This window comes from Haliotis asinina, chromosome 7, assembly GCF_037392515.1.
Source record: "Haliotis asinina isolate JCU_RB_2024 chromosome 7, JCU_Hal_asi_v2, whole genome shotgun sequence".
NCBI lineage: Eukaryota > Metazoa > Mollusca > Gastropoda > Lepetellida > Haliotidae > Haliotis > Haliotis asinina.
In genome coordinates this window covers 44,453,072-44,466,158 of record NC_090286.1, presented here as the reverse complement: position 1 = coordinate 44,466,158, position 13,087 = coordinate 44,453,072, and the positions used below count along the sequence as shown (strand labels likewise).

The window sequence follows — 13,087 nt, the reverse complement described above, 5'->3', positions numbered from 1 at the left end:
CACTACTATATAAAGACACAGACTGTAGTTTTGACTATGTAACTGTTAACGCTGTTTTAAGAATTTGGAATATTATTTTTCTGTAAGTATGCAATATTTCATCTGAGGACATTGTAACACGGGGTAGATTCAAGCACATGGAACCCAGAACAATGCTTAATTTTATGTTTAAACATGACTCCCACTGGATACATTTGTCAGCAAGAGCCAAGAACGTCTTTAGTCACCAGCAAACGCAATGTTTCATTCTGTTTATACGGAGAAGAGTAGCGGGCAGCTAATTGTGTACCCCCAGTGTTAAAGCATGGTGGTAAGTCACACTGGATGAGCGAAAGACACGTGGTAAAACTGGCCGAGATTTCTTGTAGGGAAGGTAATCCGCTTTCATCAGTACGAGCGTTGCTGTGCTAATTAATTAGGCTGGATAACGATGGTCCAGTTTCAAAACTACTAATATGGGCTAAATGTGAAGATATAATTGCTTTCAAACTCATCTAGCACCTTAAACATACAATTTTATTTATTTTCAGGTTCCCTTTTTGGACTTCATATATATATGGCAAAACCGGTTACCGTTCTTGTTTGTGGTGCAGGAAATGGTGGCCACGTCACAGCGGGTCTCGCTGCGTCACGTGAAAACATTGAAACGAAGGTGCTCACGCTGTTTCCTGGCAGTGCAGAAAGATGGACGAACATCATGAAGGAGGATACGCTCAGAATTACTGTGGACGAAGGTGATAACGGAAAAGGAGAACCGACCGAATTCGATGTTCAACTACGTTTCATTACCCATGATGCAGCGAAGGCGGTTCCAGGTTCAGATGTCATCATTTTTACATCTCCAGCATTTGCCCATCAAAGCTACTTAGAAGCCATCGAACCGTACATTCAGCCGAATACCACCATAGTTGGGATGCCTGGTCAGCCCGGCTTTGTGTTCCAGGTGTTTGATGTGCTCAAAGACAAGGCCAAGCAATGTGTCATCATGTCCTTTGAGTCTTTGCCTTGGGCGTGTAGGATCTCAGAGTTCGGCAAATATGTTCGTGTCTTGATGGTAAAGGTAAACCTCATGGGATGCATGATTCGAGGTCAGAGCAAGCCTTCATATGATCCAATGGAAGTTCTTCAGAGAGTTATGGGAAAAGCGCCTATTCTTACTGTGGCAAACAATTATATCGAGCCAATTCTTGCCACAAAGTCTATCATCCATCCTCCGATAATGTACGGCAAGTGGAAGGATTGGGATGGTAAACCACTTGACAAAAAGCCCCTGTTCTACCAAGGGCTTGACGAAGATCAAGTTCGCTACCTTGGTGGTGTTAGTGACGAATTAGTAGCCACGGCGAAAGCTATTGCGGCACAGAGACCGGAAGTGAATCTTTCAGGTGTCCTTCAACTTTACGACTGGTACCTCCGAGACCATAAACCTTACATTCGAGATTCAACCAGCCTCAAGACTGTCATGGAGACAGACACGGCATATGACGGCCTCGTCCATCCAATGAAGGAAACGGAAGATGGCAAATTTGTTCCAGACTTTCGCTACCGGTACATGAGCGAGGACGTACCATACGGCTTGGTGGTGACCAAAGGGCTCGCCCAGATCGCTGGTGTCCCCACCCCTTACCATGATGAGGTGATAGCCTGGTGTCAGAAACAGCTTGGCAAAGAGATCATCGTCGGTAATGAGCTCAAAGGGAAAGATGTAAACTGTACAAGGTGTCCCCAACGTTATGGTATCAACTCCCTTGACGCTCTTGTCACATCCGTCACCCTCTAACGTATCACATACCATTCAGCCACTCAAGCATATCAAAACACAATTAGTTCATTGCTGTGGTATTTGCAGGGTAAAGCCCATAATGTTTGTGGTGGTATGCAGTTATTAGTACATAAATTGTAGGTGGAACTGATCAAAGTCATAATGGGAACAGCGATTACAAGAACATATTAGAAATGCCTCTTAATTATGTGTAGGCATCTGTTTTTGTTTCAGTGTAACACTATGTCATGACATATATTATATATTATATATTATATATTATATATTATATATTATACTTGTAGGGCCTAGTGGAGCTTCTTTGAAATGCATTGTTTCTGTACAAGAGTAAACCTGGTCATTGACAAGAGTCGTAAGAATGTACACAGTAACCAGGAACACTGAATCTATAGTTATGTAACACAGCTACGGGTACGGCAGCCTCACCCAAATGAATTTTTGAACAATACTATTTGGTGCTTTTCTCATCTGCATGAACGACCAATACAACATATTCATACTTTGAAAATTTAACATTGTGTGTTTTTATTATTTCTCCACACTTATACCTAATATATATCGTGACAAAATAGCACGAATTAGGAACAAATACACAAAATCTGAAGTGGTTAAGGCGTTTGCTAGTCACGTTCAATTCCCTCAATGAGTGAAGTCCGTGTCTGGTATCCATAGCTATGATAAAAGTGACGTAAAACTAAACTCACTCACTCTGATGCTGGATTTCGGTGACGTTTCGCTTAATGAGATAATTTCCCTCGGTCTCAACATGTTGAACACATTTTAATTGTGCCACCATGGGCACACTTGTTAGATATTTTAATGTAAGTGTAAATATACATCATAAAATAATCTGGAAATTTAACAGTGAACATTTTTCTTTAAAAAAATGACTTATCCTTAACCAATGAGGACCAAACAATACAATCTGTGGAATAATTTGACGTTTTATATAATTTTTAAAGCACAAAACGTGCTGTCGTGATTAGAATGGACGTTCAGGAGGTCGTAATAGCGTTAAGTCTCAGGATCAAACACCTACCATGTTATTTTAAGAAAACTACATAATAAAGACAAAAACGTCCTACCTTAATACTATAAAGAAGCCAGGCCAATACTAGTATTCGAGACCCGTGAAGGTACGGGGTAGAATAGGCCTTCAGCAATCCATGTTTGCCACAAAAGGCAACTATGCTTGTCGCAAGGGGCGACTAACGGGATCAGGTGGTCAGGCTCGGCGACCTCGTTGACACATGTCGTCGGTTCCCCATTGCGCAGATAGATGCTCATGCTGTTGATCATTGGATCGTCTGGTCCAGACTCGATTATGTACAGACCGCTGCCAGAAAGCTGAAAAACTGACTCATTAACAGTCAATGTATCGGGGATATTTGAATCAGGTGAAGTGCACATATCGATAGAAGCGCCCGTACAATCTAAAGTGCTGCATGAGACCATCGAGAGCGTGATTAGTTGACCCAGGAGCCACTCTCACAGGAGAAGTGCTTCTCCGTGTTAACACCGAAACGTTAAGTGTTTTGTGTCATTTGACATAATCTTGCTAAGAGTGTGTATTCTCAGTCGTCATGGCCAATACATCAGGGAATACTACTGATTGAAAATTCAGTGTATAGCTGGTTAAGCTGACAGATACGCCTTGCGGCTGTATTACATGTAAATAAATACCAAAATGTTTGTTTTCGTGATATTACAGAACTTTATCAATGAAAGTTCACACTAGACGATCCCCTGTCATTCGTCATCGTGAGTCAGCAATACTGGATGATTTGTAAGCAGTGCTTCCCTTCATCACACATTCCGACATTCGGCCAGATTGCTCTGAATGAAAACAAAATACACACAATTTTAGAATTAAAGATGATTTTGTAAAATCAACATTCGATTCCAAATTAGTTTAATATACAACAAAGTACAGTTTCAGCTATAGAGCGGCGAGGACATACGAATAATCTTAACGGACACTAAAATTGTTTTCACAACATGCTTTACCCATGGGAGGAGTATGCACGTATATGTAAAGAAAGAACACACTTGAAATTTTGATTTGACCGAATGTCGATTGTTGTTATCAATACGTTACTGGCCAAAACAGTAGCCGAAATGTGAGGTTCGACACAAGTATGTGTATGATACCTTTATCTCGCATGCATCATGGTACACCCATTTCTTGTTTGTTTTAGGTAAACTACCATCAAATATATACTAATAATTACTTTCTAGTAATAAACATGATAATCTCATGCACGTAGACATTTAGGGCGTTGGTGAAAATAATGCATCACTTCGTATGTGTTCGAGACAAACATTAAAGTGAAGAGTTCATATCTTAAGCGACATAATTAAAGCGATAAATAACATTTGCCAGCGAACTTTACAAACACGATACCAAACACTAAACTAATATAACCGTATAGCGACCTCTCGCGAATCGTAAACAAACAAGGGAGGTAACCCACTTGTAACATACCCCAATTCATTCACCCACGACTCGTTGCGAGGGTGTAATATTATGTTCACAAACTCAATACATGGCGATAACCTTTTAAACGCGGGACATTGTGGCTCGCTTACCCTCCTGTCGAGCTCTCATTTGGAATCACAAAGGGTTGGATAAAGTTCCTACGTGTCTTAATGGGACCGTGTACTGCTGGCTATCGGCAATAAATTGCTATTGCGTGCCCGAGCACAATCACGGGCTGGTAGAGTCAACATGGCGGTGATATGTATACAGTCACGGTCAAGTCGTAGACTTGTTCTAATTAAAGGCACATGTTTGAGTAAAGAATTTATTTGATTTCGTATCGATACGTATTTGATTAGGCGTGTCGGTGTTGGTGTTGCTAAGGACAGTGGTGTATTTGTGTCCACAGCAGTTTGAGTCGTTACCGAATTGACTACAGTAAAGCCCGCTCTCTGATGTAGGTGTGGATTATAAACGCTCCCTTTGAAAATGTCGATTACAAGTTCTGAGACAGCAACGGAAGAGGTACCCAGGCACGATCACCCTTATTCTCACTCTAGTTTTAGTAACGTCACCGAGCACATGTATTAATTATACATATGATCATTAATATAGCTGTAACGCCTGGTACTCAAACACAATGTAACACACTTACAGAGTGGGTACCTGGAGAGCGAAGGTCGGTGTTTGGATCCCCGACCGCGAGCAAACGACGTTAAAAGGCTGCACCTGTTATATGTGGCCGTCAACACTGAGGTGATCCAGCCTAGACGCGGTCACATCTTACGGTCGTGAACGTTGTTTTGCAGGACCGTATTTATCAACACACAAAACCGTAATTTGATCGTAGTGCCATGTAATCACGGTTTACTGTGGTCAACACAACGGTGCAATAATATCAGTTACGGTCCACTAGGGAGTGCCAGTATCAACCAGGTTGACAGTAACGTCCTGGTGTTCAAGGTACCCGTAGATATATTTTGAAAATAATTTGGTCTCACCACGGCCAAATCAGGGGTTTCCAGAAGTTCAAAGTACGGTCATCACGACGGTGATCTGCGTTGAACTGGACTTACATAGGTCTACGTTTAACTAATACGGGTCTAATACAGTCTACTACGTTCATCACCTACTACGGCCAGCCTCGTGCGCGTCCGTGAGATGTGGCGGCCGCTTGAGACTGGTCGAGAGGAAGAGGCTATCGAATCGTCTTGAGCTCTGCCAAGGTAGCTCAGTGGGCTAGCACTATGGCTGGGTGAGTGAGTAATTGTTTAGCATCCCATTGGCAATATTTCAGCCATATCGTGACGAGAACAATCTACTTTCTATCAATATGAAAATCAATAAAGTTAGAGCATAAAAAGTTGTGACCAAACAGTAGAAATACTAGAGTATCACAGCTATGTAGATTTATAACTAGCACGCTATCGTAAAATCAAATCACTATAGACAGTACAAAATAAAAACTGGCTATAAATTACCAGCAACCGAAGGTAGATCACCACACTAGGGACCATGGGGGCTTACAGTACTTTGTTACCTGCATGGACCCATGCGGGAATCGCACCATCGCTTCAGCCATTGATGACAGAAAACAAACCTAACCATAAATTAAAAGCACACATATTCTACGATTAAAAAAGTGGCAAGTTTAAATTTACTTTAAATGTATTGGACTTACGTACCCTGTCAGGAGGACAATAATTACAATACAACCCCCTTTGAGGGTATAGCCACTAACAATGGTCTAAACTAACATTTTGCCCCCTTTGAGGGTATAGCCACTAACAATGGTCTAAACTAACAATTATGAAACCTTATCTGTTTACAAAACGTATATTAAAATCCATTTAACAAATCCATCTCTTTCAGAAAATCAATAATTAAAAATCCCATTCATTGTTTTGATATTGAAATTTTGTTACCCTTATGATGAAGAATTTAACACAGTCAAGCAGGATATGCTTGACATTGAATCTGTCATCACCATGGATGCAAAAGGAAGGATCCTCGCCTTTCAGTAGATACATAGAGCATATTGTATGTGTGCCCATGTCATACTATGTTTATGATACGAGTGTCTAAATGTTGGTGTTTCACGAGCGAGAGCGAGGGATATACCAATATTCAGGCACGGGTGTCGTAAAAACCGTATGTTATGGGCACAAATACAATATTCTCTTTATTAACGAAGTCGTCAAATTGAGGAAGATGAACCCAAATCTACTTAAGAAATACAGTTCACTCTACCACCATGTATAGTGTAATAAAGCACACTTTCGCCCTGAACTACTATATCGTTAAAGCACGAGGACGCTTCCAAGTGTTTTAACGTTATAATAGTTCAGGGCGAAAGTGTGTTTTATTACACTATACATGGTGGTATAGCTAACTGTATTTCTTTTCTAAGACGAAGTATTTAATAATTTCTAAGCCGACGTTCGATTAATCTATGGCAGAAAACAAACGACGGTGTTACTAGAAAAACAAATGATGAACAGTTTGGTGACGGTTTATGTTCGGGTTAAATATCTTCTCTAGATCATTTTAGTTACATCTGTGAATCTCTTAAACCATTCAAGGCAATATGACCGTCTCATTTCTACTACCAAAGAAAGTTTAGATCAGTACATTCCGCTGATTCATGCGACATTCCACAATTGCATTGTGGGAATGTAAACATTGCAAACATTACCGCGTCTCCGTAAAATTTTGAGTCGAACTATGAGACATTTTATCCTTCGGAAAACAAACGTAATGCTTCCACCAATGATGTTAGCTGTGTGATGCAACTGCAAACCAAGAAACGGGATGCGACGAAGCAGTTTACTGTGGGAGGCTGTACGAGGCGATGGCAACAGACATCCATCGTGACGTCGGTTACATTGTGACGTAATGCAAAAAGTGCACATTATCGTCTGATAAAGTATTGTCGGCACCTTTGATCTTTCAATGAAGCATCTTAGAATTTCAAACACAGGCAGGCTTCTGCATGTAGAACGCAACGTCACAGGAGAAACGTGACGTCATAGCATTGTTCATGACGTCACGCCAACATGACAAAGTGATATTATCCCCTAGGGCATCGTGTGAAAAATATTAACATCGATATCGTCCTTGTAGGTAATAATATAAGGGTAACGCTATTTTTCAGGTCATTATCATTTGCAGGAACCCGAGGTCTTTCATTAACTGCCCGACGCAGGAGGGCAGTTGAAAAGACCGATAATGACCCGTCGTCAAGCAGTTTGCGGGCGTTATCAAGTTACAGTGGACCGCTCATTTCTGATAACGAATGGTCGTTTTCATGATAATTCTATCCATTTTAGCTATAAACATGAGTATATCTTGTGTAGTCAATACGGCATCATCGCATGATGACCTCTGCAAATCTGAACGAACAACCCAACCAGGTCCCTTTTTCCTACATCAGATCACGAATGTACGATCTAATCAGAGCTATATAATCAGAGTATCGAATAAGAAATGGTGTTGAGTGCTGCCTTGGTAGCAAGATCAGCCATGGCGTTCCCAGAAAAGCCATAGACAAAATATATTGGTCAAAATAAGTTATGGATATTGGTAATTTTATGACTGATATTTTATCAGTAAGTCAATGAATAAATACGTCAATATTAACAATTTCAAAATTTACAAATATCCCTAACTATTTTTGTCCAGTGTAAATCACGTCATGTACGTACGTCGTACCGCAGGTGCATTAACATTGAACTCGGGATTAAACCCAATTTAACCCACTTTATTGCGAACTCGTCCGTGTTGTAACTTGCATCATACTCAAACAGGACAATACGACTGTTATTTACACGCTCTTTCTGATACACACGTTTCTATCTGAAGCATTACGTTGATTTATTGATGAACTGGGTGTGGGTGAGTGAATGGGTGTTTCGCGTCATAACATACACTAAAACTGCATGCAGCTTTGCTGCAACAGCCCGTCAACACCTACTCTAGTCGAAACTGATTAACAGAACAACATATATAGGCATTATGATAATCCTCACTACAACAACCAGTCTTACATCATGTTGGGGTGAACATACAGTGTGCTCTGGTGAAATGTGACACCAAGGGGGTACTAGTATATGGCAGAGTGAAAACAAATCCCCATAAATCTAGAAAATACCGAGGGAAATAGAGCGGATTCGTGTATGTAAATCTGTAGTGTTAGGGGTTGTTGTTTAACTTGGAAACGAAGAAGAATAACTGCATGTGGCAACAGACATCTGCACTTGTTCTGCACTCTTCCAAAAAATGTAAGGGAACCTGAATTTTGAAGGCTGGTAGAAAGAAAACCCATTGATAAACGTTAAACAGTGACATTCCTCTTGCGTATGCACCATCTTTCCCGTTATCGCCACACGCAAACACAATGCATGGGCAGCACGTGCACAACGTGGGAGCCTCCGACACGAACATGGGGTGTCGTTATGAGTCTTGACGTTTTTCAGGCAGGTCGATACATCACTGTACACTATTTTTCGATAATTTCCCTGCATCTGTGCATGGTCAGGGTTTTCAGGGTCAAATCACACGCGGCAGATTGAAAATTGTAAACCTGAAAGTTTCATGTCATACTCCAGTCATCTAACAAGGGGGATAACGGAACGAACAGCTTTGCTTTGAATGAAATCCTTGCGGTGATGCATTCTCAAAACATCCATTATTATTTTATCAACATCGATTCAATCCCAAGTATGTCCCAGTTTCGACAATTGGACATTGAAAGTACAGTTCCCCTACTTTTTAAAGGGTATATTAGCTTTGAACAGTTTCTTTGGTGAGAATGCCTGTTCCATCTTCTGTTGATGTTAATACATTTCTTATATCAAGCAGAATACGAAAAGCATGTTTGTTACAAGATGATAAAACAAATATCTTGTTTGTAAATGAAATGAAATGAATTCGCTTGGCAATGACAAAAATGCAAAATGCATTGATGGAATTCTTTTCCAGAAAACAGATACTAATAATAAGTTGTCATATACACATTCCCAGCAGACCATCGTGGAAAACCTATGCACTGAGAAGGCAAGAGCTGTGACGAAGATCAGTACTTCATTGTATGAAAACGAATATATTCATTGTCTTCCAAGTTTTGTTCCCATTTCCTGTCAGTCATGGCTTCAATCCTTGTCAAGAAAACATGACTGATTCAGAATGGCTCGTGTTTTCGGCCTTGCAGACGTTTGTCTTTTTTCACTTTCGGGCGAAACTGAAACATTGGCAAAGCGTTTAGCCCAATTAACTAACTGACTTCCTGTAATTTCAGTTGTATGTGTGACTGAACAGAGCATACGGTGCAACCGAGTGCAGCCATATTGATATTATCATTATATTTGCACTCAGTTGTGCATGAAGTCAACTCTCGTGGGTATGTCATATGTAAAATATCTGACAGCGCATGCCCGTCACGTTTATGTAGTTCCTAAAGGTCCACAAATGAGTGTAGATTATCGACATCTATTTGTTGCTAATAATTTCACACATGTTTTGGACATTCCACCTGGACAGAAGTCAGGTGGGGAAGATGAGTGTGTGAGTATGGTTTTACGCCGCTTTTAACACTGTTCGAACAACATCACGACCGGGGGACACCAGGAATGAGCTTCACACATTGTACCCATGTGGGGAATCGAACCTGGGATTTTGGCGTGACACGCGAACGCTGCACTAAGCTAACCCACCGCCTCTACGGAAGATGGACATGAAGATGGAATATGGATGAGACTATAATAAGGCTAGGGTAAAGATGGAGCGGAGATTCGGGATGAGGATGGGAAATGGTTGGCGTTAGAATTGAGATAATATGCATAGTATATATGGTTTGCGTTGATTATATGGATGGGGATGGGATATAGATGAGTGATGATTTGGATATGGGTAGTGATATGGATGAATGTGGAATAGGGGTTCCAATGACAAGGATCATGGGATTTTATTGAATTATTCTGTATCAAAGGCACAAACGCATTTCGGTAAACGCTTGGTCCTCAGATTCGTCATTGTACAGCTTTATGTGCAAATGTTCCCACACTTTTTACCGTAACTTTAATTCATTAGTTAATGAATTTAAATAGGAAATGTTCAAATTCATGCTTGCTCAAATGCCCTTGGCACACGAAGAATCTACTGTATGTATTCAATTTGTGAACTTTTCAGATGATGTGTTCTACATGAATTTGTAATGGAGTGGGTGAGTTTAGTTTTACGCCGCATTCAGCAATATTCCAGCTAACTTATGGCGGCGGTCTGTAAATAATCGAGTCTGGTTCAGGTAGTCCACTGATCCACAGCATAAGCAGCGATCAGCGCAAATGGGAACCGATGACTTGTGTCAGCCAAGTCAGCGAGCCTGACCACGCGATCCCGTTAGTCGCCTCTTACGACAAGCATAGTCGTCTGTTATGGCAAACATAGTTTGCTGAAGCATGGGACTACTCTACCCCGGACCTTCACGGGTGGAATTTGTATGGAAGCCAGTATATACTGTGATTTTGAAGAAATGGCTGTCGAATTTATAAACCCAAAAAATCTAACTGTATCCTAACTCTTTGGACTGGCGTTCCAAAGAGATATAATTCTAAAAATCGTGTAAATCCTGATACAGTTTTTAATCCATTAACATCAATAATACTAACCAGGCAACAGAATATAGCTCAAACAAACCAACATCTATCATGATAATGATAATACTTCACAACATACACACAGACTGGTTTTCATCTATCTCACTGATATATAGTTATTTCTATTGCGAGCGCTGACGTCGAAGAAAAGCTAAGTCTGTCCGAATCTACAAAACATGCAAGTCTCGCGTGACAACCTTGACGAGATTACATCTTTTGTGTTCTGTCCAATTAAAACTACGAAGTTCTTCTACATTATTTATTGCCTCAGAATCAACAAATAGGTACTGGGTCGGGTCTATCTCTCACCTCAGGCATTACTTATTCATGTTTACTAAGTAGTGTTTCACAGTCAATCAGCTAATATCACGCCTGCAAGGCTTGGTGTGGATCAGTGCTTAAATATTTTAAAACGCTTCAGAAGCCACACGCAGGAACGCTGATGTTCTGCAAATTGGTGTTTCTCACAAACCATGATTGAATCGGATGTCTGACAAATAATTTGAATCAACGTCCCGTAAATCAGTAATTTTCGGCGTACATTATAACAGTTGTAAATTTATAAAGAAAACCAAGAAGCGGTCTGTCGTTGTAAGAACGTAACAGTTATGCCCCTTGATTAGATCACGTGACCTTCCTCCATTTGTTTAGCCTGGAAACCGCTCGGCATGTGATAGGGGTAAATTCAGCTGAGTGGTATAGGCGGAGACACAAGCATGACTCTGATAATGATATCTCACGGATCTTAGCGGAGGATTTTTACCATCATGAGTCGAGCAGATTTTCGGAGTACGAATTCTAGGCCACCATCGGCCTCAGATCAGGTTTGTTCGAGCATAAAGGCTTTAGCAATGCAAAACTTACTGTCGAAAACAAAGTTGAAAGGTGGTGGTGAGAAATCACTGCTGTCATTCATAGTAATCATGCTTTGTGTCAGTCAGATTTGTTATAACAACTAAACAGTCCTTTTAATCGAATGTATTTCTCTTTAACTGTATATATGCAATTTGAGAAAATTACATGATAAGGAATTGGTGGTTTAATTATTACTTCTTTGTCCTTAAATCAGAGTAGGTTAAAAAAAAAAATTAAAAAATCGTGAATGTGCTGGTTGCCATTTATCAAATATTCTAGGTCTACACATTATCTAAAAAATAGTAAAAATAAACAAATAATAACACTGCAAATCTATGGTAGTTTGAAGATGAATAAGTTTAATTTAATGTTTGACACCAAAGAAAATGAAACTCCAATTCTGGTATATACACCAAGATATGATTTATGCTGACTTATCAAAAGACTTTGAGTGCCAAACTGATGCTTCTGGGTTAACAAATCCTGGTTAGTATTGTTATGTTGTTAAGGTTTTTGAAACAAACTATAATTGATTGATAATTTGAAATTCACCAAAAAATAATTAGGGACACGGGATATGTTAATACAACTGAAATGATTAACTGTGTCTTGGATGAAGAAAATACGAAAATAGTTATCTATCTCTTGAACAACAAGTCACCATTATATCTATATGGTTATGCGTTTTGGGTATTGGGCAGATCTGCTATTCATATCCATCATTACAGAATATTGCAGCAGTATCACATCACTTGACAAGAACTACCCTCACAAATAAAAACACTGAAAGAAATTGAGCCTGAGTCTTAACTGTGACAACAATTGATCTAGTAGTGATTGCATTATATCTCTATGTGATGTGTAACTATACATGTTGATTTCTGAATGAAAATCTTCTAAACCATTCTTCAGATCTTGCTAATGATCTTGTAAACTGGAAATGATTATTGAAAGTTACGTGGTGCATTGCCATCCAAACACTAGCATTATCAACTCGTGTATTGATGGGCATTGTAGGGCCTTGAATCAATTTCATTTACAATGATACTGACACAAGTCAGTTACATTTCAAATACTCATGGCCAACCGCACCATATTCAAAGCTTTTTGTGTGCCCCAGTCCATTAAGTATTGATCAGTATTGAGCAAGTGATAGGCTTCGATTAATCAATTGATTTTTGATCAGACATGAGGGATTTAGGGCGAGGGACCTCTACACCAACTCTGGCCTTTTGTCTTTCACAATTGTTGCTATCAGCAACTATCGGGAACGTCACAATCTGATTGACATCTTACAAATGGACTTTCTCTGATAAG

At 39.9% G+C, this 13,087-nt stretch overlaps 1 protein-coding gene across 1 annotated transcript; it reads left to right on the top strand.

Moving 5' to 3' along the window:
• Window positions 1-556: 556 nt before the first annotated feature.
• LOC137291576 (opine dehydrogenase-like) lies at window positions 557-1,786 on the top strand. The gene has a single exon (XM_067822956.1). It carries the CDS (start codon window positions 557-559, stop codon window positions 1,778-1,780), a length of 1,224 nt encoding a protein of 407 aa, XP_067679057.1. The 3' UTR covers window positions 1,781-1,786.
• The last annotated feature ends 11,301 nt before the right edge of the window (window positions 1,787-13,087 follow it).

What these genes read in the sequence shown, in the direction of transcription:
- LOC137291576 (XM_067822956.1), top strand. Translation starts at nt 557, where the DNA reads ATGGCAAAACCGGTTACCGTTCTTGTTTGTGGTGCAGGAAATGGTGGC.